The sequence below is a fragment of the Phragmites australis genome, chromosome 8 (genome assembly GCF_958298935.1).
Source record: "Phragmites australis chromosome 8, lpPhrAust1.1, whole genome shotgun sequence".
In the NCBI taxonomy this organism is placed as follows: domain Eukaryota; kingdom Viridiplantae; phylum Streptophyta; class Magnoliopsida; order Poales; family Poaceae; genus Phragmites; species Phragmites australis.
In genome coordinates this window covers 5,110,926-5,137,536 of record NC_084928.1, presented here as the reverse complement: position 1 = coordinate 5,137,536, position 26,611 = coordinate 5,110,926, and the positions used below count along the sequence as shown (strand labels likewise).

The window sequence follows — 26,611 nt, the reverse complement described above, 5'->3', positions numbered from 1 at the left end:
AAGGAAAATGTAAAGTATCATCAATTTCCAATAAATGTCTATTCTCTTCTCTCCAAACTAACTAAAAAGGTGATTCATGTATTTGCAGGAGGATCTGGTAGGGTCAAGGCATTGGTGATTGCAGTAACAACTCGGGCACCCTCACGCTCGAACTCATCCTTCTTCGAGGGACTTCATGTAAAACCCTGCCCGAGTATGTTGAAGTTGATTTGAGGAAAATGGCTCTTGAGACATCCTAGCGCAATTGCTAGACTCACGAATCACCGTCCTATGCGCCTCAAGACTCAGACGTCAGGCCACTTGCAGTAACTGAGTAAACGCCTCTCCCAAGCAGACAAACTCTTGGAGGTAACTCGAAGGTGGGACATCTTTTAGAGAATGGAGCGACCGCCCAACCTTTTGAAGAATCCGATTGAAGAACGAAAAGACCTTCTTCACCAAAGGGACCATAGCCTCCATCTAGCACTGAAGGATCGTTGAGTCCTCTTTCACCAAGGTATTTGACTCCTTCAGCTTCTCCACCTCAGCCTCAAGCCCTAAAATGGCCTAAGGGGTGCAGATATGAGATTTTGACCAAGTATGTAACTGTGAATACGTGGTAATTATTCTTATTTGATATCTTTGTTTGTGTCGTAGCCACTTCAGCCAAGAGGGAAGATCGTTTGGACACAAATCGCTTGAATTCTTGCACATAGCAGCTTCTCTCCTCAGCTAGCACTGACCGGAGGCCCACAAGTTGGGACTTATTCCACTCCCGGAGGTAGGAAAAGGCATCCACGAGCTGAAACATGTGGGAGTTAGAAGCAATCACAGATCTACAATAATTGATGATGAGTAGTGTAAATCTACTATATACGATGATCCTATACGTATATGAATTCATAGGGTTCTCCTAGATTCTCAGAGCATACGGTTGTATATGGTAAATAAGTCCCTGGACGTATGGAAATTACTTGCATATATCAGGGTATCCCATAAATAAGGAAGTATATCTCTAAGTTTAAGGATGACAGAATTTCACTTGGAAAAGGAGTATGGGTACCTCATGGCAACCCTCTGTATATGGAGTCGGGGGACCCTATGGAGAGAGAGAGACATCGAGATCCACATCGACAACTCGCTAAACAACGCGCAAGGAACCCTTAGCTAGCTGTAGATTCCATCTAGACTAGCCATGACCCCCTTGTAATTTGTCTCAAGATCAATATAAGAACACATGATATAGGGTTATTATCCTCTGGAAGGCCCAAACCGGTCTAAATCTTTGTTTTCTGGCACTTTATTCAGCACATGGTACTATCCCCTATATTCATCATGTATTCGTAAGATCGACAGGTTCATCGATCGTCGACAGCTGACGCCATCTGTGGAGACCATGATCAACGATGTTGAATCCTCATAACCAACCTTGTCGCCAACTTCACCAAAGACCATGTCGAAATTCGGCTACTTAGACGACAGGTTCTATGACAACTTTTCCCCCTCGTCCGACAAAGATCTGATGATCGACCAAGTGGATCTAGGCGACACCATCCCTAATGATGAGTCCATGGACGAGGTAAGCATTTTTATGGATGAGTATGTAAGGGCTCATGTTATTGAGCTTGAATAGCACGAGAACCAAGATGTTCGCGCAAGTGACATATGCCACAAATCAGGACCTTCCCCCATGGCTTCTGATAACTTAGATTGTTAAAGATTTTCCCTAGAGGTATCCTTCGATGACAGGTCCATAATGGGTATAGAGTCCTCTTCCAATGGAGCATACCCTGAGAAGTTTTTACTACCAGGAACATAAGTGATTCTTGGCCCAACCCTCCTCCGGATGACAAACTAGTGAACCCAAATACCATCGTTGATCTGTCCAAGGGGGGATCAAACTCTTCCCCGCCGACGACAACGCCTCGCAATCAAGAGCAAAACCTTGCTAAGCACCCAGATCCTTGTACTCCATACCACTAGCAAGGTGCCCAACGCTATAGATCTGGGGCTGCTCAGAGGCTCCCAGGTTTCCAAAACCTGCTCTGACAACCTCCCATGGAGGATCTTTCTACCCCGAAGGAATGAAGTGGCTCCATGACATATAATTCCTTCTGTGCCACTGAGAAACATCAAAATTCCTTATCTACCACCGAAAAATTAGTGATCTTTTTTTGCCATCGGTTGATTTTTTTTCTCCCTTCCATGCCATTTCCGTCCGTTGTTCGTCGGATGACAGTTAAATAACATAAAAAGACATTTTTTTTGCCCCTCTTCTCCCTTACTGCACAAGAGCCGAACCATTCCCCTTTGTTGGTCACTCAATATAGCCACTGTCAACAACCTCCTGATCTCCTCCGGTGACGGTCAAAACTACCGCCACAACCCTCGGTGAGCACCCCATACCCTTCCCAAGCTCTCCGCCTTCTCTCTCGTGCGCGCGCGCACCCACATGGCAATAGAGCCCCCCCCCCCCCCCCCGATTTGCTTCGATGTTGATCGGTCCTGTCGCCTCTTCGCTCGGTAAGCGCCACCAGTGCCTCCTTTCTCTTCCTCAACCTTCTTCTCACTTTCCTGAAGTCCACGCATGCACATGCACCCCTCATGGCACCATCTCCCACCGCCTCTCTGCTCATCGCCGGCTATCATTAGTGTCTCTCCAACCAAGGCAAGCGCATGTTGAGCTTCACCAAGTCTCATAAAATGCTAATTGGCCAACTAGTTTGGCTCCAAAAGCATCACCCGCGCAACCGCCGCATCTCACAACCACCACAATTGATAGCTTGCCGGATCGGATAGATCGACGGCGTGGAGGAGCTTGGTATCTCAATCGGAGTTGGCGAAGAAGGTCCTCGAGTTCAGCTTTCACGATGAGGGAGCAACAATGGGCAGCACGTACGTGAAGGGGAGCTTGCGGTGACGCTTCCACAATGGATTTCATTGGAAGGGGGTGCAGCAGCTCGGCCAGAGAGAAAAATGGCGGAGGGAGAGATGTAACAAAGGGGAAGGTGGTAAATGAGTATTTTGTACCTACACATAACAGCCGTTTTCACGGTAGTGGCACTGAGGGGAAGCAAAATCTCGTCTAGTGGTGGGATGAGTATTTTTTTTCAGTGACAGAAAGGGGATTTTAATGTTTTTAGTGGCACACAGGGAATTATCTCTTTCTATTTTGTGCCCTTTATCTTTTACATGTGTCATATACGATGAAGGCTTTACTGAATGAGTTGGTTATTCTTTTGTCTTGCAGCAGTAGATCTCATCCGTAATGAAAAGGTCAGTGTTGTCATCGGTCCTCAGAGCGCTTTACAGGCAGAGTTTGTAACCTATCTAGCAAACAAGACTAAGGTTCCTGCTGTCAGTTTCTCAGCAACAAGGGATGCAGTCGCTCAGTATCACATCCCTTACTTCCTTCGTGCTTGTGTCGATGATTCCTTCCAGGCAGCTTCAATTGCTGCCTTTATTCAGGCCTATAGCTGGAAAAATGTTGTCGTTGTCTACGAGGACAACAACTTTGGTGTGGGCATCCTCCCTTCTATTACTGATGCCCTTCAAGATGTTGAGGCACATGTCATTTACCGTTCCGCCATCCCCACTTATTCTCATGATTATCTCATTGATGAGGAGTTATACAAGCTCATGACCATGCAGACACGTGTGTTCATTGTTCATATGTTGCCAGCTTGTGGTTCCCGTTTCTTTGCTCGGGCTGCAGCAGCTGGTATGATGACTGAAGGGTATGTGTGGATTGTCACAGACAACGTCGGTGTTGTCCTTGATGTACTTCCCGAACAGACCATTGAAATCATGCAAGGTGTCATCGGTTTCCGGCCATATGTTGCAAAGTCTGCAAGGATCGTTGATTTCATGACTCGATTTGTCGCAATATTCAGAGCCAAGTACCATCAGGATCATGATGTAAGGATGTAAGGATGACTAGACCCACTGTCCTCCAATATTGGGCGTATGATGTGGCATGGGCAGTTGCAACTGCAGCTGAGAATGCTAAGAGGGTCAGATTCCCAAATCTAGACTTTCAGACACCAGAATGTGTGGGCAAGAACTCGGTAGATGATCTCCGAGCATCTCCTGCGGGACCAGAACTCCTCAGATTCATTTTGGACTCAGACTTTGATGGTTTGGCTGGGAGATTCAGATTTGTTGACAGGCATATTCAACCTACATTTTATGAGGTTGTCAATGTGATAGGAGAGAAAGCAAGGGGCATTGGGTTTTGGAGCCCTCGTTCCGGACTCTCGAGGCTTATGAACTCAAGTGCTAGCCCTCGTTCCGGACTCTCAAGGGCAGGTGAAGTCCTGAAACCTGTCATTTGGCCAGGAGATTCAACAACAGTGCCCAAAGGCTGGGACTTCCCAGTAAACGCTAAGATACTTCGGATTGGTGTGCCTGTGAGACATGACTTCAAATTTTTTGTGAATGTTAATACTGATCCGGACACTAATATATCAAGTGTTAGTGGCTATAGCATTGATGTCTTTGAGGCTGCTGTGAAGAGATTACCATATGCTCTGCGCTATGAGTACATTCCTGTTGATTGTGCCAATTCTTATAACGATTTGGTATCCAAGGTGTACTTCAAGGTCAGCCTTTCTATACTATCTACTATTTTTTTCCCCTTGCCAATGATTTTGAATCTTCAATCCATATTTATTTGCTTTGTTTTGTTTTCCTTGGTGTATGACAGAAGTTAGATGCGGCAGTGGGTGATGTGACAATTGTCGCCAATCGAACTAGATATGTGGACTTCACAATGCCATACACCGAGTCTGGCGTGTCAATGCTTGTCCTAACTAAGAATGATGATAAACGAAACATGTGGATCTTCTTAAAGCCACTAAAGACAGACCTCTGGATTGCTATTGGATTATTTATTATCTTCACTGGTCTAGTTGTATGGCTGATTGAGCATCCTAAAAATGATGAATTCCAGGGGTCAACATTGAGGCAGTTCAGCACTGTTTTCTACTTCACATTCTCCACTTTGACCTTCTCGCATGGTATGTGGTCACAGTCAACCTCCTTCATTCTAGAACTTATTAATCAAAACTACAAAGCTACATGCATATTTATAGTTCTCTGAACTCAAACTTCCGAACAATATTGTTACTTTCTAAGTGTTTTAGGTTCTTAATTCAATTCTTAATAATATCTTTTTTGCACTTTGGACAGATCAAATTATCAAGAGCCTTCAGTCGAAGGTTCTTGTGGTGATTTGGTGCTTTGTGGTGCTAGTTTTAGCGCAATGTTATACAGCAAGCTTGTCATCCTTGCTAACTGCCCAGAGGCTCCAACCTTCAGTTACTGATCCAAGGCAACTCTTGGGCAATGGAGATTATGTTGGATACCAGAATGGATCATTTGTGCTCGCTAGGCTGCTGAAACGCCAGTTTGATGAGCGCAAGATAAAGGTCTTAAGCACGCTGGAGGAATATGCAAAAGCACTTAGGGCCGGATCGAAGCATGGAGGGGTGTCGGCTATCTTTGATGAAATCCCTTATCTAAATGCTTTCATCACGCAGTATGGAAAAGAGTTCCAAATAGTTAGTCCCCCTGTCGACAGGACTGATGGGTTTGGTTTTGTAAGCTCCTTGCACCTATGCTTTTGTAGATCATAAGATCTCTAGGTATGCTCATCTGACCTGATTTCATTCATGTGTTACATGTCTGCAGGCTTTCCCTATAGGCTCTCCCTTGGTGCCTGACCTTTCGAAGGCCATCTTGAGCTTAAGAGAGGGGCACGAAGGGTCTGAGATTGAGAACAAATGGTTCAGGGATGCAACTCCTTCCCTCCATTATGGCAGTCCTGACAGTGATTCTGCACGTCTCAGTTTACGGAGCTTCAAAGGTCTCTTCGTCGGCAATGGATTTGTTTTAGGCATCATGCTGCTGATAAACTTGCCGAAGTTCATTCTTGCTAGGTATACTCAGCGGAGAAATACCAGTCCACAGCGTGCCAATAGCAGTGGAAAAATTGCTAGTGACAATGCACCAGAACAATTGCAGGATGGCATGGCCACCGACCCTATGCCTACTAAATCGCTCCAGGTTGAGACTGTTGGTGACAATGCACCAGAACAATTGCAGAACGGCATGGCCACCGACCTTGTGTCCGCTAAATCACTCCCGGTTGAGACGAAGACCAGCTAGAATGTTAGTAGATATCGTCAGGTTGCTTGCCATAGAGTTATCGTACCTAATCCTCCAGTAAGGATAAAAGAAAGAACTATGTTGTCGGTCCGGTATGCACATGCCACCTCGGTTAAAATTTTCTGTTTTTTTCAATTAGATAATAGTCGGATACAATAATCATATTATCTAATTGAAAAAAAAAAGAGAAAATTTTCATCATGCCATGCCAAAACTTGTTCCTGTCCTCTATTTTCTTATCTCCCCCACCCAGGTTTCCCAGGAACTTCTCGTTTTCATTTTCTGGAAGTCTAACTTCGAGCAGTTCAAATACTTGTACAAAATAAGAGTAAGACAACCAGATTGCTTGCAAGTCTGCAGACCTGAACATTGAACAGGTAGACGTGTAGTAACTACATATACCCCTGAATTCAGGTCTACAGGTAATGTAGGCATGTTGATTACCTGAATGAGCCACCTGAAGCCATTATGCTGAATACAGGAAGGGAAGAGGCTTCTGCGACAGATAAGCTCAAATTGTCTGGTTCATCCCCACAATTACGTTCTGCGGCAAATAAGTACAGATTAGTATAAAGATACAAAGTAAACATAAAAAAAATAGCATGCCTCCTAATCTTCAGGTGCCTGAAATCAGCGAGGAGATATCAGACGACGTACCATTTGCGCCGCCGGCAAGTAGAGGTTAGGGTTTGAGGCTTTCACCGGTTTGCTTCCCGGCCCAGCGGAGGAGGCGCAGCGATGGAGGACGAACAGTGGGCGGTGCCAGAGTGGGGGCGAGCGGAGCTGAGTTAGTGCGACGGCTGGTGGTGGCGGCGGTAGATCCAGCGGAGGGAGCACCGGCGGAGACAGGTGGAGGCCAGCGGAGCAGGGGGTCTTGCGCTCTGTGGAGGTCGACGAGGTGGGTAGAGGCCGACAATGTGGGTTAATTCAGAAGAAGAAGAAAGAAGATAGACCATCCATCGACTAAGATTTTATCCAATTTCAGATGTCTAACAAATAGCAACGCTAAAAAAATAAAGTACAAATTGTCTGGTTAATCACCTCACCCTCCAGGAAAAAAATATTTTCTACGTTTGGAAAAGAATTTGTTTGGCAGAATACGAAAATAAGCAGAAGAAAATAGGATTCGGATCGCTTTTTGTCTGGCCAAGTAATGGGCCGTGGCCAAGAGGACTGACTCATCAATAATACGAGGCCTGACCCACCTTGAGAGCCTACCGGAGAAAAATTAGCCCCAAAATTTCCCATCGGGGAACGGGATCGGGGGCCATTGACATCCCCGCCCCGGGGATATATAATAAGATGTCGTGTGCGCCATCGCATTTCCCAAATCCATTGAGCCAGCACACAACCTTACGGCAAGGAGAGCTGAGCGGTGGTGAAGATGGTGTCGCTAAAACTGCAAAAGCGCCTCACCGTGAGCGCCCTTAAGTGCGGCAAAGGAAAGGTCTGGCTCGACCTCAATAAAGTCAGCGAGATCTCCATGGCCAACTCCAGTAAGACCACGCCGCTTCCCCCCTCCCCCTCCCCCGCGTATGCCCTAGCCGCGTAGCGCGCCCGTCCATCCATCCATCGCCAGTTCGTTGATTGCTTGCTCAGTGGATTAGATTGGGGTGGTATAGATAGATCGGTGAGTCTGCGCCGGTCGGGATAGTTTCAAGCGGATGAAATCAGTGCGGCATCTAGAAAAAAATCAGTGAGGCGCTTGCGGTTGAAATTTTTCATGAAGGGCTTTGTTACGTGGTGATTCCACTAGTAAATGAGCTGTGGTGATCCGTTTGCTAGATTGCTAGGCCCTTGCGGTTGCCTGTTGTTGAGGTTCATAGCCGTCTAAATGGTTTGACGCGGATGTGCAGGTCGGTTCAGTTTATGTGTTTAGACAGAGGTGGTAAGCTGGATTGGTTTGCATGCTATGGTTGCTGCTTTTCGTATTAGGTCGCTCGCTACATCAGTGTATATATGCTACAATCTTGTGGCAGTGTTGGTTATTCGCGAAACCTCTGACGATTAGTGAATGGGCGAGCACTGTTTCCCCTTAATTCTACGAAACACTGTTAATTTGTGCAACTAGGCTGTAGCTGCCACGGCTGCCCTAATCTGTATGAACCCATGCACAGTCATCAGTTTGTCCACGATACCTGTTTATCTAAGGTGGATATAATTTGCCTGAAAATGTATATAATTGACGTCGTTTTGTTTTTATTTGTTTATGTGGGCATAGAGATTTGGTGTGGGACAGGTAATACATTCATAGCAAATGTAAAACTTACAAGAAAATAAGCTACTTTATTAGCTTGATAGTTGTTATGAGTTATGACATATGTAGCCCTCCCATATTTTGAAAAAAATAAAAAAGAATATTATAACACTATTAGGCTAAAACAAGAAGCTCAAATAAATAGTAAGCTTTTGAAAGGCCACAATTTCTCATCCTCTAAACAGCCGCGATACATTTGAAGCCAAAAGTCGGTCCCATGCTGCTTCTTCAGCTTTTGCATGATGTGTATACGAGAGTGCTCCTAATGTTGGCTAGTATTTACCTGCCACTGCCACTCCTTATATACTCAATCCCTCTCAATTTCGAATCCATCCGAACATTCCGAACCAGCCGTTGCTCTCCGACTTTTTTTAATATTATATTTATGTACGGATATTACATAAATAGTATCAAAAATGAGGAAAATACAAAGGTAATACTATTCACCGTACGGTATGGCAAAATATTGTTTTCGCCGTACTGTACGGCGAAACTACAATTTTCGCCATACGGTATGGCGAAAATTGCTGATATGGCGCCGGCAGCAACACAAGGTGCATGGCTCTAGTTACGAGGCAATTTTCGTCATACGGTTTGGCAAAAATTAGTTTTCGCCAAACCGTACGGCGAAAAATAAATGCCTTAAAACGGGAGGCCGAAAAATCGAAAAAATCCCGCAGCGTGGACCCTCCCTCCTGCGTGGGCCCATAAGCCCTATCTCATACGTCGTAATGGCCAAATTTTTTTGTTCTGTCGAAGAAACTTTGTATCGTTTTTTTTTTACGATTGAACTTATTTTTGAAATGGAATGGAAAGATGTAAAATAAATCGTAGAATCGCTTATCCGATAATGGGAGGTAGCTGATAGATATTACATGGTAGGCTACAGTAGTAGTTGTAAAGTATATGTTGCATAGAACCCGGTACAGAGGTTACATAAGCTGATGAACATTACATATGACATGGGGTATTTCGTTGTAGTGCGAATAGACCCCAACCATAAAAAGGTGTCGACAACAAATATTGGCATATACAGTACGCCTAAAGAGTAACCTAATAGCGTGCCGCTGCTAAACTAAACATGTCTTAGAGAATGAAAATAGACCGAGGTAAAATAGATGCTCTCTACTAAGTGCACCTAGGATATTATTTGCCCTTTCTTTGGGCATCGGGTCCTGTCGCCTTAGCATGACGGGCCCTCTCTCACTTCCTTTCCCTCTCTGCTTCGCTTGCTTGAGCCGTGCCGTGCTCCTTCGCGGCGTTCCTGATGCGCTCATCCTCCTGCCGCTTCATCTGTAGTTCATCCTGATGTCGCTCGTACTCTCGACGTTGGTAAGCTTCTCTCCTCCACCGCATCTTCATGTCCACCCATCGCTTTTAGTCTTTATTTTGCTCCATGTCGAGCCATTGCCTGAAGTCACAGAGAGGTGGAGGAGACTAGACAAAAGAAACAAGAGGAGGGATTAGTAAAAGATTGCATAAAATCGTATGGAAAGGCCTACATGAGTGATCTATATCGCTATACTGGTGGGTACTCATATGATCCATGTCGAGACTTGTCGTACTCATAGTTTACACACATTAAGAAGCGTAGGCCATAGGTGTAGGATATGTCCTGAGACTCACGGAGACTACAAGGGTCGCCATAGAAGCACATCGGTGGTTCAACCCCTTGGGAGATGAAAATCCCTCAATGTTTCTTGGGTGGGCTTGCAAGAGCGAAGGAAGACATTTCAGTTGAGGGAGCTAAGAAAGGAGTGGTCTATCCATGGATGATGGAGGGGTTATTTATAATGGATGGGGGCTGGTGCATGGATTGAGTGCAAGGGCTTGGTGGGGGGTGGAGCATAGGATGCCCTGTGAAACCTGGAAAAGTTGTGGCACTAATGCGTGGTAGAGATTCCCTTTGGTAGCTCTTGCTTGGTGTGGTCATTTCATTCTACAAAAGTTGGGCTAGTAGTTATTGTTGCCTCTACAAACAAAGCAGAGAATCCAATGAAATCATTGTCTATAGAAATAATGTCTTGGTAGATTGGTAAGAATTTATTGAAGATTGGTAAGTATTTATTGAAGAAAGTAAAGTACATCAAATCAAGGGTCATCGGAAGCATTTGTTGCCCGTTTGTAGCTACTATACCTATGGCAATATGCATCGTCTCGTACCCTACTCGTACGCTAGCGAGCTCATCAATGCTGCAATGCGTTGAGGTGACCCCGCACTGTGAACATTTCAGAATGACGTAATCTGTCGCTTCACCCTTTTCAGAGCGATGTGACCGTACGGTGCTGAATTGACAGTCGCTAAAGTATTTGCATCCAATGCATGCACTTTCTCCAAATTACATGCCTGCACTTGGTCCATGCACCATCGGGATTTGTTTTATATAAATAGAACACAATCAATTTTGAACTTAAACATCTCGTGACCGCGACCCGCGTCGAGACAATAGTGTATCATCATCCTCTTTATGGCCCCATCGATCCGCCACCTCCACACCCCCATTTAGATGTCCATGGTAGAGATTTCTACGGAAACCACAATGCTCTTCCTTGCTCGTTTTGGCCGTCATGTAGACATGGGGATGATTATGTTGTCCAGGTTTATGAGCATTTCGGTGACACAGGCCATCTCTTCTTCCGTTGTGCACATTTCAGAGTATGACGAAATAGTTCTCACATTACTTCTTATTTTCTCAAAACCATTTACTTATCTCATATTTCATTTTTTTTCTAGACGGATGATTGTAGATTTCAGTACTAGATTGACCCAGTGATAGATCCACACATTCAAAAATACATCTGTCACCTGCACGTCGTTATCAAGGAACTACATGAACAATTGCGCCAAGAGAGATGCAGCAACGTCAGAAGACTTTATATTCCACCTCGCATGGCAGGTCGGAGGAACAACTGGAGTAATTAGGATGTGTTCTAGCGGTCGACCGAGGATTTGATTTCGTATTTGATCCGTACCGTGTTGTTCATAATTGAATAGATTGTATCCACGAGTCGTGTTGTCATCACATGGTTCATGCTAGAGCTGCAATTAATGTTAGTCCCCTATCTGCATTGTTGTTTCGAGAATACGTAACACTTGGTACAAATATGCATCATAAAAGAAACATGTAAGTTACATATGCAATGGTAAAATCCACCATACTAACATAGTAGAATATGATAGCAGAATAAGGTAGTAGCATCATAAGGTAGTAGCATCAGTGTAACTAAACTACTCCGTAAACTAGTGGTCTGAACTAATGAAATGGAAAGCTGAACAAATGATAATTATTAATCAGAAAAGCAACACAGACTACTCTTGACCCCTACCCGACCCCTTCCCTGTGCCCTGCCTCTGGCACGCTTGCGCCTACGTGCTGACGCTAGAACGTTGGTCTCGTCCTCCTCCCGAGGATGCTCGTAGGCGGAAGGTGTGTACCAATCTGACGCGTGGTGCTCACGTCTGGGCAACTAGGGCTCATAGATGCCTTCTGTCTCCTGCTGCATAGTCTGAGTGGGGGCACCGTACAACTATGATGAGGCCAGCACTTCCGAGGCCCCTACATAGTCAAAGAAGGGGTTCCCGCTAGAGTGCGGCGTACCCCCGGAAACCTGGGTGGTTGTATCGATGCGTATCAAACCTGCATTTATATCGTGCACAAACAACTGAGTGTTGGCAGAGAAAACGTAAAGAATCTAACATTATGGAAAAAGAGCCGTGACATACCTAGCGTGGGAATACACACAGGCGTGACAAAATCAGAGCCTCTTGCAAGCACGGAATGCGGAGGCTGAGGAGTATCATAACCATGCCCAGTCCAGCTAGGGCCTCCTGTGAACTGGGGGGCGGCCTATCCGGAACCTCCTGCAAAGTGGGGGCCGGCCCACCCAAATCCTCCTGTGAACTGGGGGGCGTCCCATCCAGAGTCTCCTGGGAACTGCGGTGCGGCCCATCCAGAGCCGCCTACCTACAAAATTAGTAAAATCGACACCATATGGATTGTTACGCATTTAACCATTTTCATAGGAAAATATAAGATTTCTAGCATAAATGTGCAACAATATTACCAAGAAAAAATTACATACAAAATATTTAATTTTTAACAAAATAAAATATTCTCATACTAAATAAAAAATTCGTATCGTAATAAAATTACCTGATCCGGAGGCAGAGGCTGAGGACTAGCATATTGTTGGTGGACGAAGGCGGAAGAAGGTCGTGGGGGTTGCTGAGTGGGATGCGCGGCCGAAGGGTCACGTACAACAACGTCGGGCTGCCGGCAAGATGTGCACTCCACGATACGTCGGGCCGTCGTGGAATGGCGTGAGAACGCTTCAATGATATCATCGATCGCCATTCCACATGTGCCTTGCTCGCGCAACCTCGTAGCTAACCTCGTCGCCTCCTCATGAATCTCTCTCACGACATTGGACTGCAGTACACGACTAATCATTAGCAATAGCCGTAATGTGAATGTTGAAAGCCGTAAGGATTTGAAGATTTCATGTACCGCAATGTGTAGCACAACTCCTGCGTGTCCTGGGTTTAGGATAACAGTGCTAGCAGAGGAACGACCGGGGGGGGGGGGGGTCCACGACACGAAGAAGACGTGTGCGAGTCCGTGTACTATACCACAGTAGGTACTGCTAGTAACTGTAGTCATCGTAAGGGGCACCAAACTCGATCATGTTCGTAAGCGCATCGCCCCATTGCTGCACCCAGGGCTGCATCCTGATGGTCAGGTCAGCCATGCTCCTTGGTGGTCCCTTAGTCGACAACCTACAATGGAGTGTCAATCATAGGAAATCAATACACATAATAAAATGAGGTATGTGACATTACAACTCACGTGTGTATGGAAGTAGGAACACGGTCTCCCAGGGGGATCGGGACCTCCTGGCATCATCCAAACTGGCGGATAACACGGTGCACGATGTAGTCTTCGACGAATACGTCGAACACCAGTTTCTTCCTGGTCAGCCAAAATGCCGAGTCCCTAAAGCACAATTCAGAGATCCCATGGCCAGCGGATCGCCGTAGCGCGAAGTCAGCGGTGTACGGCTCCCAAATGACCATATCAGCCCTCAGGTGGTCGAATTGCTCAGTGAAAGCCTCATACGCTGAACGCACTTGAACTTCTGCCCACTACGGCTGCAAAATTATAGTTCTTCTAAGTTAGGTTATCAATATTACAACACTAAAATTTAAACAGTATTATAAAGGGTGTACCTGTTGGCATGTCCACAGTGATCCTATCGTAGGCTTGTCAATGTCATCGCCAGCATACATCTCTGAGGTGTAATGCATAGGCACCACGAGTGGTCGTCCTACCTGAAAGTGCTCGAACGACCACAGCTAAAGCAGAAGAGGCATACCCGTCAAGTTGGACGCGTTGCGTGTCCTCACGCAGGCATCGCACAACGTGCAGTAGGTGGCGCAAAGAACCGCCGAACCCCAAGACACTTGAGGCACGTCGACGACTGTTGCGTTAGTAATATCCTGGGCATAGGCTATCCAATGTGCGGCCGCAGTGTTGCAGTGGCTGGAGGTGAACATCACCCAACCAAACAACCACAGTAGGTAAGCCTCCAGGTGTCGAGCAACATGGTACTCCGTGGGATCCTTGGCCATCCTTTCCACCTGCATAATTCGATTGATTGTTAATACCGATAATAAATGGACAAAGGACGTGCAATATGAAATTAGAGAAGCAACGAAAAAATTACTAACTCTGAACTGCTCCAACCACTACTTCTTGAGGCCATGCTTCTGATTCTCCTCAATGGGCGCCATGTTCAGTGGCTCAGGTAGGACTCCCTGAAACCTCTCAAACAAGTCTTGTTGCCAACCAGCTGGAGTGACCGAGGGATAGATTGATTCACCAGCAATCGGTAACCCGGTCAGCATGGAGATGTCGTGCAGCATGACTGTCATCTCCCTAAACGGCATATAGAACATGTGTTTCTCCGGCCTCCATTGGTCCACCCAAGCCGAAATAAGAGAAAGGTCATACGGGAACCAACATGACCGCTTGATCTAGCCCTCATCCTCCTGACCCTGAGCCACCTGATGCAGACTCGCGTCCTCATCTGTGGCCTGAAGCATCCGTGCAAGAGGAAGAAGTCCTGCGTGACCCAACCTGCAAATACGTGACTTGATTAGTTACGACAAATTAAATCACCTGTGTAAATTGAACCATATGTACGTATTGAACCATCTATACAACCTGTCGAACCATCTTTGGTGCACGAATACGGAAAACTGGAATACTCGAAGCGTCACGCGTGGTGTGTAAGAAGGCACGGTGACGTCCATCCACAGAACGGTCAAGAAGCTCGTACGATGCCTCCATCTCTACAAAAATAGACCAATATAAAACACATAATTATTGTAAACTGATGATCACATAATTAATACGTCAACAACATAAATCATACACAAACTACTTTATAAGACAGAGGGAACATAAATAATACATAAATGAAAACACTTACTTTTTACATCAAGAACATAAAAATTATACAAATAATAACACTTAGTTTTTACATAAAAAACATAACAGTTATCCAAATAAATAAAGAAACACATTGTTCCTAGATAGCATATTCGGCAAGGTCTGTCCCAGTCCTGTGCATTGCTTGTCCTCCACGTGCAACTCTCTTACGTCTACTACCAGTGGATGGTCCTGCTCCAGCATCGCCACGGTTAGAGTGTGGGCAATCCTTTGCCTTGTGACCATACTCATCACACTCACTGCACCTCCTCACAAGGCCGCCAACTTCAGCTTCATCTATATTGTTACGAATACACCTAGTCTGCGGCCAACCACCTTTTCCATGGGGACGTCTAAGCAGCATCATAAGGGGAAGACATATCGGCATATCTCTACGTAAACTGTGAAGTCACCATGCGCACTGAATCCACGAAACTCTCCAGTCCAAGTCAGCACCACATTTTCTTTCAAGTAAAATGGTGACACATATACTGAGCTTCCCACACCCACTTATGATAATGCAGCCAACAAATGAGAACATGGGACATGTAAAAGCTTCGGTTGTTGCAGGAGCATTCACACCATCCATTGAAAACTTGCCCTACGTTCACCTCATGACTGACAATTCTGGTATCGCTCTCCATTCCTCCTTTTGATCTCAGAGTAATCTTGAAGCGGTGATCATAGACACCCATGCTACGAACCATATGTTGTATTGCCTTCGTGTTCTTCTTTTGGAGGTACTCCATCATCCGTTGGGCATACAGTGTACGCATTGTTGAACAGTGACTCATAGCAGCTGCATGCCGCTTCTGGTAGTAATAATACCATACAATATTCCCTCAACGATAGCAACAATAGGGAGTTCACGCAGCCCTCTGATGACCCAATTGTAAACCTCTGCTATATTGGTAGCTATGATGTCATACCTATCAAATAACATAAAAACAAATAGGTATCAGGTTTCAAATATAATAGCTCATACTACACATATTCGATAAAGACGTGGCTCAGTACACGAACCTAGCACCTCCGGTGTCATAGAGTAAGGACCACTTCTCCTTTGGCTCTGCCTCAATCCAGTGTGAGAAATATTTGATGTTTCTTGCGGACCTTCTTATCATATTAGGAGGATCAATGCCTTCTCCAAGAGGCGGCAGCGCCTCCAGTATAGTGTCATCACCAGTATCTGGCTCCTTATTTCTCTCCTGCATGTGCATCCTTGTTTCCTTATCCAACTCCTTTCACAAAGCATCAAACTTGTGACTTTGGTTCTTGCTGCACAGCCGCTTGAACATGTCCATCAATGCTTTGCTCTTGAATTGCTTGTGGAAATTTGCTCCCATGTGACGTATGCACCACCTATTCTACAGGTCATGCCAAGGGAACGGCTCACTTGAATCTTCTTGCAGTGTCTTTATATCAGATAAGATCCCAACGTACCGATCATGTATTATGCAAACGTTCACGGACAACCCCAACCTTAAGATGCCTAAAAAACCAAAGCCAGCTCAACCTGCTCTCACCCTCCACAAATGCAAATGCCCAAGTAAGTATCTAGTTATTTGCATCAACACCAATTGCAGTGAGAATCTGGTCTTTGTACTTCCCAGTCAAGAATGTACCATCCATGCAAAGCAAAGGACGACAGTGCTGGAAGCACCGAATACACTGACCTAAAGAAAAAAAGCATGCCGGAAAATCCTAGGCTGGTTTTCATCAAGTTCAGTCTCCTTGAAAGCAGTATATGTGCTAGGGTTCCTGACCTTCAGAATTTCAAGCATGCGGGCTAGGTTGCAATAAGAAGCCTCGTATGTACCCCACTGCTTTTCCAAGGCTTTCTGTTTTGCACGCCAAGCCTTTTGATAAGTAATATCATATTTGAACTATCGTAATATTGATCGTTGGATGAACGAGCATTCTGTGTCCCGCTTCTGAATAATCTCAATGAACAATTCATTTGCATCTAGTGTAGCAGTGAGGTTGCGGTGTTTTCAACCAATATTTTCTAGCATACAATTGTGCTGAACCACTCTTGAGGCTACCCAGTGGGTCGAATGCTTCAGCTTGTATGCATGAACATAAAAGCTGCATCCAGGTGTTCTGCACTTGACACTGTACTTTTCTGGGCTTGAAACATCAACAAATACCTCTATGTATGATGTCACTGCCCACCGTGCCACTGCATCCTTTATTTCAGATCGATTGGGGAACACCTGATTTAAGTGGATCATGCTTGAACCATACTCCAAAGGGGAGTCATGGTTCTCCATAACTTGCATCCTCGCTTTGTCAGGCAAGTTCCATTCATCTAGGATGACAGTATTAGAGCTGTCATCGTCTTCATTATTCTCATCATCACCATCATCTTTATCTACATTTACAGATTCCAATAAAGCTTCTTCCTTATGAATTGTGTTACGGTCCACGTTCTCAAGCTCCACAATGATTTCTTCAATTTCCTCCCTTGTATCAGCCTAACCCTCCTCAACCTCTATCGTCTGCCTATGCACAACTACATTTGCCTCAATCGTCTCTATTTGTTCAACTTCCTGCATCGACACTGCATGCCCGCGTGTATCCTCTTCTTCCGTGGAGGTGCTGCACTGCTACTATCATCTGTTTCTCTTGGACATGGTTGCACCAGGATATTGAACTTAGCCCGACGCCGTCTGCACCACTCCAATCATTTCAACCACTTGTCCGTCTGATGCACTGGCTTTAACTCCCAGCAAACTAGATTTAACGTACGAGTCCACATGCATTGCACCGTAATAGAATAAGTCTAAGGGTCAAGCTGAAATTATTGGGTGAACCACATTTTTATCTCCTTCATCCTTGTACCCTCAGGGTTTGGGTGCTCAAGGATGGTAAATGAAAAATTGCTCAAATCAATACCTGCTGGACTGTTACGGATTTTACCATTTCCATAGAATATTCTAAGCTTTATAGACTTTGACATAACTATCACCTAAAAAATATATCAATTATAAATAAAAATCAATTACATTCATACATTACGACTACCTTAAAATTGACAAACGCAATGGCCATACCGACCCGGCGTTGCTTGTCCTACCATGAAAAGTCCTATAGTCTTTGTTGCCTAAAATATAGTCCATATTACTGTCCTAAATCTACATCGAGGATATCATTATTAAATAAATATATTACTAGCACCAACAAATTTAATATAATTAATTCGCAACAACTTAATAATTAATACCATTTGATATTAGGAGTCTTGTGAATTTTCAAAAATATAATGTTCATTGAATTTTAAGATTTTATCATATACTTCGGTGTTGCATTGCTTTCTGGATCCTCAATTTGTTTTATTGTTTTCTGTTGCAAACCACTGGTTCTAAGTTACAAATAATTCAATAAATACCATACTTTAGTGTAACGCATAATAATACAATCCTACAATATAATCTTATATACATCATCTTAACTAGAGTACCGATATCTAATTTTTGCACACACATAAATTTTATTTTCTTAACCTAATACTACAATAATTAATACAAAAAATTCTACCTAAAATAAACATTTACAAACGCCATATTATTTTGCTAGTCTCTAAGTCGATCTAAATAAAAATAGATTGATAGACATATATCTAAAAGCACAATAAAAAAGAAAAAAATTTACCTTAACGCTTTCTTCTTCCTGGTCCCCTTCTCCTTCCTCCTCCTTCTCCTACCTCTTCCTTTCTTCCTCCTCCCTTCTTCCTTTCTTCTTCCTCCTCTCTTCTTCCTCTTTTCTCTTCTCTCTTGTCCTCTCTGCTCACGTGCTCTCTCTGTGCGGTCGCAACCGAGACGACGCCAATTGAAATGAGACAGCGCGGCCGCCACGGTTATATCCGCATTTTTTGTCGAACGGGACGGTAAAAATACAGTTTTCGCCGTACGATTTTCGCCAAACCATATAGCAAAAACTAATTTTCGTCGAACTGTACGGCGAAAACTGCCTCGTTACTGCAGCCATGCACCCTTGTGCTGCCACCGAGGCCACGTCAGCAATTTTCGCCATACCGTACGACGAAAATTGTATTTTCACCCTACAATACGGCGAAAACAATATAACACCATACGGTACAGTGAATAGGTATTATTTTTAAAATTTTCTCATTTTTGTACTATTTCGAAAATTTCCGTACAAAAAAGTAATATTAAAAAATTCTCGCTCTCTCCCATAAGGCGAACTTGTGCGCAACTAGGGTTTTGGCCCGCCGCCGCTGCTAGCGGCAATCGACGCCACCTGTTGCCACCGCTCGCAGCCGTCGACGCCGCCCGTTGCTGCCGCTGGTGGAACCTAACCTCTCCACATCTGAATTGACTTAGCTGACGGTGGAACTTGGAAGCCCTCCTTCCTTCCTCTTTGATTCATCTACGTGCACCCTACTAGATTAGGCTCTCTTGCTTTTCGATCTGGTTCTTTTGCTCTTCCGTTTCTGGTTCTGATTTGTTTTTGTTTTGGTTTTGGTTTAGTTTGCTGATCGGTCAATCGATGTCCAATGATGATCTAAAACTTATACTTTCGTTCTTCTGAAGTTTGCGGTGTGGAAGAACAAATTTGGAGACCTGAAATGAGGAAATTCCCATCGATCTGCTCTTTTTTTTTTCTTGTCTCTTGATTATTCGTTCTGCCTTAAATTTGATTTCCCCCCACTGGATTGATCTGGAAGAATCTGGATGATCCCTGTGAAGACCTGTGATGTTAAAGTAGTGGCCTGATTTACATCGTTCATGAGTCTTATTCTTATCACGCAGAGCGATCTGAATTATCTTCCAAAACTTCGCAAATCTACCTTTCTTTCAGCCTTGTTGCTCCCGATGACTGCGCATGATTTAAGTTTCAGCCTTGTCTGAAAAACTATCAATCTGTTGATACTCTTCATATCCATGTTCTAAGGGTGCTCATCCGTTTTTCTCGGATTTCTTCCTTTTATTTGTGCTGAAATTTTTAAAAAAATTGGAATTTTATGATCGATTATAGTCTCTGGTGATGAAAAAATATGAAAACTTTCGTTCTTCTGATGCGCTTTCTCGTTGTGCGTTGCGGAAGCAATCTGAGACCTGAACTGAAGAGACCTTAACCACTTGTTGGATCTTGGATTAGACACATTTTAGGGAAAAAATAATTTTGTTTTTTTGTGGTTGTTGCTTCACGACTGAAAGAATGGCCTGATTTTTTTCATTGTTTGGTCATTCTGTAGAGAAGCATAGATTGAACAATCAGTCAGAATTAAACAGCATGATGCCATATTTCACTGCATCTGTGTTATCTGTCTCCTGGCACGTTCCAATGAGGTATCACAAGAAATTGGTTTTCGTTATTTTATTATCGTTTCTTTTTCTTTTTTATCAGAATCTACCAGCTTGTAGACAAGAATGTAGTTTTCAACTGGACTACATGGAAATGACGATCAGAAGGATCACTACTAAAAAATTATTTTTAAAGACGGGTAATAACTCGTTTTTACAGGCGTTTAGTGCATCTGTCTGTGATCGAAGGCCTGTAGAAATAAATGATTTTCACAGGCGCAAAAGTGACCGCCTGTGAAAATCTATTATCACAGGCGTTTCACTTAAGGAACCGCCTGTGAAAATAGGTTTCCACAGGCGGTTCCTTAAGCAGACCGTCTGTGAAAATTGATTTCCACATGTGGTTCCTTAAGCGGACCCCCTGTGATAGTCGGTCACTCAATCGATATTTTTTGAACCGAAAAAAAGCAAAAAAAAAAAAAAATTGACCGACCAGGAACCCCACGCGTCACAAGTCACGCATTTTTTCGCGCGAAATACGCGCGCTACGCGGTTTTTAGCACTCGAACTCGAAACCTGTCGGGTCGCGCGATCCCTCCCCACCATCACACCAAAGAACGATAACTGAACATTGAGCATATATAATTCTTTTGATATCTGCAATCTGAAACTTTAAATGATTATTTGAGCATCTAAATGACCTCAAATGAAAAACTTTTCAACTACAAAGTTGTAGATCTCGTCGAGGGCTACAATTTTCATATAAACTTTATCCTCATCCGACTTTGTATGAAAAAGTTATAAATTTTTAAAAATAAGCTGTCACTTATTTCTACAAGCGGTTCTTTAAACGGACCGTCTGTAAAAATATGGTTATTTTTACAGGCGGTTCACGTAAGGAACCGTCGGTAAAAATGTATGACAGTTTATCTTAAAAATTCATAACTTTTTCATATGAGGTCGGATGAGTATAAAGTTTATATAAAAATTGTAGTCCTTGATGAGATCTACAACTTTGTAGTTGAAAAGTTTTTCATTTCAAGTAATTTAGATGCCCAAATAATTATTTGAAACTTTAAATAATTATTTAGATATCTAAATGACTTCAAATAAAAAAAAACTTTCAACTACAAAGTTGTAGATCTCATCGAGAGCCACAATTTTCATACAGATTTTTTCCTCATCCGACTTCATATACAAAAGTTATAAATTTTTTAATAGATGGTCATTTCCAGAGACAGTTCACATAAGGAACCGCCTGTGGAAATGACCATTTTTATAGGCGGTTCCTTATATGAACCGCCTGTGATAATAATCTATTATCGCAGGTGGTTCACATAAAGAACCGCCTGTGAAAATATATTTCCACAGGTGGTCCGTAACTGCAGGAGACCATCGCCAATTGTTCTGACGATTTTTCAAATAAACCGCCTGTAGAAAATTATCCTAAGTGTCTTGAAAAATAGTTTTTTAAGTAGTGGATGCATTATAACATTGTAAATCTAACAGAACGAACAACTCCTTCACATGATCTGATTATTCTAAATTTGTAATAGACAGCAGAGGCTATGGACAATAATTTATGAAGAGCTTGATGCTCACGATTTTAATTGTTAACCATTCCAATCTTGCTAAAATGCTATCAATTAAATTAGCCTTCAAAATAAATATAAATGAGCTTGATTCATGATTTTAATTGTTAACCATTCCAATCTGTCAGTGTTTTGAAGATGAAGTGGAGGATATTATTTTAGTTGCCAAGCTATCATAGTATGCATGGCTCTTCACAAATTTATTGAGATAGTGCTTTGAGAGATGATCTCTTTGAGAAATGTGATCAAGATGAAATATCTCAACAAATTTTATCATCAGTCACTAGAAAACAGTTTATAGAAACATATACATTCACTCCAAATAGTCAAGGGTATTATAGACATTACACACTTTATTCAGCTCAAAAACCATAAGCCAGATCATCCAAAAGCATTGTTGCTAAACAAACAAAGAAGCCCTTAGCTTGACCATGACTATAAAGCAGCTTTTGAAAAAATCTCCACACAAACAAACAAGCTCTTAGCTCGACCATGACTCTTTCACTGGCTTATTACTCAGATGGTGTCATGTGTGTATGTTGGACTGCTTTGTCCTATTATGTCGATAAGCTAAAACTATTTCCATTGTTACTCAACATTGAGTACCCACTACAACCGTGCTCGTCTAGGTTTTTTTTAAGAACCAGGCACCTTTATCCGGAGCCTTTATTAGAGGTGCTGCAGAGAAATGCGGGAGGGGAAATCAAACCCCCAATTCACATCGCCAATAAGGGTGTTGCCAACCGGGCTACTGCCCGTCCGCTCGTCTAGGTTATTCTTTCCTTGAGTCTTGTACATTTATGCAGTTTTGCTGTTTGTTATTATTGGAAATCTTGCATGTACTGTTCATGGATTGCCCAGTATTGAAATTATTGTCATGCTACTGCAGTTTCTTGTTTCCTTGTTACTCTTTCTCTGGTCAAACTTTGAAAGGAACATAAATGTGACTACTTTTTGTACAAAACTTACAGGGCAGAACATCCGGAAGTCGGTCAAGATGGTTTCATCATCAAGAAGCCTCAGAAGATCCACTCAAGGAGGAGGGTGCATGAGGCCAAGCAGAAGGGACGTCACTCTAGATATGGAGGCTCACAAGCCAGGAAAAGTTCAACCAAATATGTTGTTGAGAGGGTGTCTTTTGAAAAACTGAAAAATTGGTTTACGAGGAAATGAATTAAAAACTGAGAGGTTGGCTGAAATGAGTTTTTCTGATTTTTAGTGTGCTGAGAAGCTAAAAATTTATTGCAAAAATCAATAGCAAAAAGTCATCAACCAGAAACTAGCTTTTCAATAAAAAAAACCAAAAGCCTCAGTCCAATCAAACATAGCCGGAATATGGTATATCACTGCGATGCATATTTAGCCTTTTATATGTCTTGTGAATGTGTTAATCTGTTCTCTGTACAGGTAAGCGTAGGGGTACTAGCGAGGCTAGGCTCCCCACCAAGGTTCTGTGGATGAGGATGCGTGTTCTGAGGCGCCTGCTGCGCAAGTACCGGGAGGCCAAGAAGATTGGCAAGCACATGTACCATGCCATGTACATGAGGGTCAAGGGTAACGCTTTCAAGAACAAGTGGGTGCTTATGGAGACTATCCACAAGTCCAAGGCTGAGAAGGCCCGAGAGAAGACACTTTCTGATCAGTTTGAAGCCAAGCGTGCTGAGCGCAAGGCAAGTCGTGAAAGGAAGATTGCCACGAGGGAGGAGAGGTTGGCTCAGGTATGATATTTTGTTTTATCATTTCAGATATGCATATTCATTTCTGAACATGGGTGCACTGCTGCTTCTCTTAAACTGCCACGGTAGAAATAAGAATCTGAACTGTGTCCTTATTTACTAGCAAATGTGAACTGCCATTTAAGAGTTGCTTCTTGATCCATTGAAAAATGGAAATATATTCCAAGTAAGATTGAATCTTTTTGCTACCGTGATAAATATGACAGGAGCTGTGTGGCTGAAAGGAGTCATGGTTGCATTGTAGTTTCAAATGCCAAACCGTTTTTACTGGGGACTTTTCTTCAAGCGGACATTTTGATTGGGTTTCTTTTGTTTACAATCCATTTTCTTTCTTCTTAAAAATGCAGGAGAGTTATGTTTTCTTTGTATTATAGATAGAAGAAAAAGTATGTCCCGATTACAAAGCCCCTAGGGGCAAGGTAACAGAGGGAAGCAAAAAGCAAAAAAGAAACAAAACAGAAGACAGAGAGGGGAAGAAACAATTGTAGAGCTTTAGACGCCTAATTCTGTCATAAGGCGTCAAGCCCTTTTGCTCCGCCAAGATCCACAACTGCGCTTCTATCAAAATTTCTTGCAACACCACCTCCACGCATGGCGCAACTCCATTGAACACACGGTCGTTGTGATGTTTCCACAACCACCATGCTCCAAGAATAATCAAAGAATTTACCCCTTTTCGTAGGTCCTTTCCTGCGCGCCGATGCACCCAGTGCCACCAATCAGCGAATATGTCATCCGAGTCTGATGGCGTGAGTTGCTGCAAGTTGACTTGATTGAGGAGCCTAAACCACAGCTCACGGGCAAACACACATGAACATAGGATGTGCTGAATTGTCTTCTCTTGATCACAAAATGGGCAACTCTCCTGGTGAGGCCGTATGAGACCAAATGTGCTGGTCCGTCACCTTCAGGTTTAGAACAATGTTTTGAAGTGTATCCCACAGCTAAAGGTACTGAATTAGAGCCACCGTTGAGAGACTCCCTTTAATGTCACACACCCAATTTCGACCTTCAAACGCTTTCTCAACCGTCTTTTGTGATTGAACCTATCGAGGCACTAAAGCTACAAGGTCGGGCGCCAACTCTTGGATGGACTTACCATATATCCAACGATCAATCCAAAATAATGTGGTGGCACCAAGTCCCACCAGCGAGAAGATAGAGATCATGAATATTGCACTGGTGTTGGTGCTCACAGCAAGGTCCAGGCCGCTCCAGGGTTGCTCTGGCTCTGTTTTATTTTGTCAAAGCCATCGCATACACAATGCCAAGCCTAAGATTTGTTGGTCATGAATTCCCAGTCCACCAAGTTCCAATGGTCAACAAACCATCTGCCATGCAAAGATGCAATTGCCCCCATTGGTTTTCTTCTGTCCTTTCCAAAGAAAACCACGACATAGCTTATCAATCACTTTGATAGCCCAATTAGGAAGGTGTAGGGCGATGAGATGATAGATGGGAATCGCAGTAAGAACCAAACTGACCAGAGTTGTGCAGCCTGCATTCGTCATTAGATCAACCTTCCACCCGGGTATATAATAAGCAATCCTATCCAGTAATGGAAGGATATCATCTTTGGTCAATTTCTTTAACAAGAGAGGGAGACCCAAGTAGCGGCAAGGGAAGGCTGCCACATTGCAAGGCACATCTGCTGTCACTTCGTCAATGTCCTGCTCTTGGCATTGTATGGGGAGCACAAAACTCTTTTGTACATTGGTACGGAGGCCCGAGATTTCACCAAACTTGTCTAAGATGCTCATCACATGGCCAATCTCTGCTGCACTTGGTCTAAAAAAAGAGAGCCACATCATCCGCATACACAGACACCCGGTGATTGAGGGACCGAGGTGCTAGCGGCTGCAAAAGACCATCCTCGCTAGCCTTGGTAAACATGGCATTTAGGACATCCATCACTATAATGAAAATCATCGGGGAGAGCGGGTCCTCTTGTCTAAGCCCCCGGCGATGCTCAATTGTTTCTCTGGACACTCCATTCACAAGGACCTAGGTGCTCGTTGTTGAGAGAATATAATAAATTATACTAACGACGACCAAAATCAAGATAAGAGAGCACCTCAAGTAAGGACAAAAAAACCGAGTCAAAAGCCTTAGAAATATCCAGCTTCATCAAGATCCTAGACGCCTTTGTAGTCTATTGTACGAGAAGGAAATTATCATGAATAGTGCGTCCCCTATAAATGCGCTGGAAATTATCATGAATAGTGCGCCCCCTGTAAATGCGCTGTGGTTGGAAGAGATGATTGTACTGAGCCTTGAAGCTATCCGGTTTGTCATTAATTTAGCCACAAGTTTAACGAAACTATGAATAAGGTTTATACGCCTAAAATCCTTCATGAAAATTGCGTCGGCCTTTTTTGGAATCAATGTGAGAAATGCAGAATTCAGCAACCTCAATCTGCGTGCATTACCTCGCTGCAAGGTGCGTAAGGCGTCGAACATATTCGACTTGATGATCGGCCAACAGTCCCGATAGAACCTGCCGGTAAATCCATCCGGAGCCGGTGCTTTATCCGGTGGGAGCTGCTGAGTGGTGGCCCATACTTCCTCTTCCAAGAATGGTTCTTCCAAATCCGAAAAATTTACCATCCAGCTGGTAGAACTCTCCAAGATTCAGAGTATACGAACGATGCTCCGCGGTGCCAAGCAACCCATCATAGAAATAAAAAACAGCCTTGTGTTTGTCCTCTTCGGAGGTGATAATGTATGTTTATTTTCTTTATAGGGCCCGAGAGAGCCTGCACCAGCATGCAGCTGCAGCACCAGATCTGGCCGCAGCGTAAGTACCTTCAACTCCTTCGCTTTCCTTGGATTAGATAACCATGTTTTGCTGATGTGTGCTTTTCCGCATTTTTCCGATGTGACAGGGCACCAAAGAAAGCGAAGAAGTGAAGGTTTGATACGAAGCTTTAGCTTTCTGGCACTAAGTAGGACTAGCCTAATTTTGGAGCTAGCGTCTGAGCTGTTTTGTTATATATCACTGCCACAGAACATTGCACGATGTTCCTTTGTAAGATTACAAATGTAATTAACAGGAGTACATGATGAACAATCTTGCGATCGATCGTGCATAATTTCATCCGTTCCGGCAAAGGCAGCC

The 26,611-nt window shown here is 43.6% G+C and overlaps 1 protein-coding gene, 3 non-coding genes and 1 pseudogene across 4 annotated transcripts in view; all 5 read left to right on the top strand.

Annotated features, from left to right (window-relative positions):
- Positions 1–6,625, top strand: part of LOC133926397 (glutamate receptor 2.3-like) — a 36,443-nt gene extending 29,818 nt beyond the window's left edge. Inside the window, 5 exon segments of the mRNA XM_062372325.1 lie at positions 3,230–3,897; positions 3,900–4,580; positions 4,685–4,997; positions 5,170–5,579; positions 5,671–6,625. Coding sequence (XP_062228309.1) covers positions 3,230–3,897; positions 3,900–4,580; positions 4,685–4,997; positions 5,170–5,579; positions 5,671–6,147 — 2,549 coding nt within the window. The 3' untranslated portion in view covers positions 6,148–6,625.
- Positions 6,626–7,531: 906 nt separating this feature from the next.
- On the top strand, positions 7,532–26,403 carry LOC133925792 (large ribosomal subunit protein eL19x-like; annotated as a pseudogene).
- Positions 19,408–19,496, top strand: LOC133927866 (small nucleolar RNA Z159/U59). The gene has a single exon (XR_009911363.1). It is a non-coding gene; the product is annotated as a small nucleolar RNA Z159/U59 (small nucleolar RNA).
- LOC133927868 (small nucleolar RNA Z159/U59) lies at positions 19,896–19,991 on the top strand. Its single transcript, XR_009911364.1, has one exon. It is a non-coding gene; the product is annotated as a small nucleolar RNA Z159/U59 (small nucleolar RNA).
- On the top strand, positions 20,060–20,203 carry LOC133927907 (small nucleolar RNA snoR137). The gene has a single exon (XR_009911398.1). It is a non-coding gene; the product is annotated as a small nucleolar RNA snoR137 (small nucleolar RNA).
- Positions 26,404–26,611: the final 208 nt, after the last annotated feature.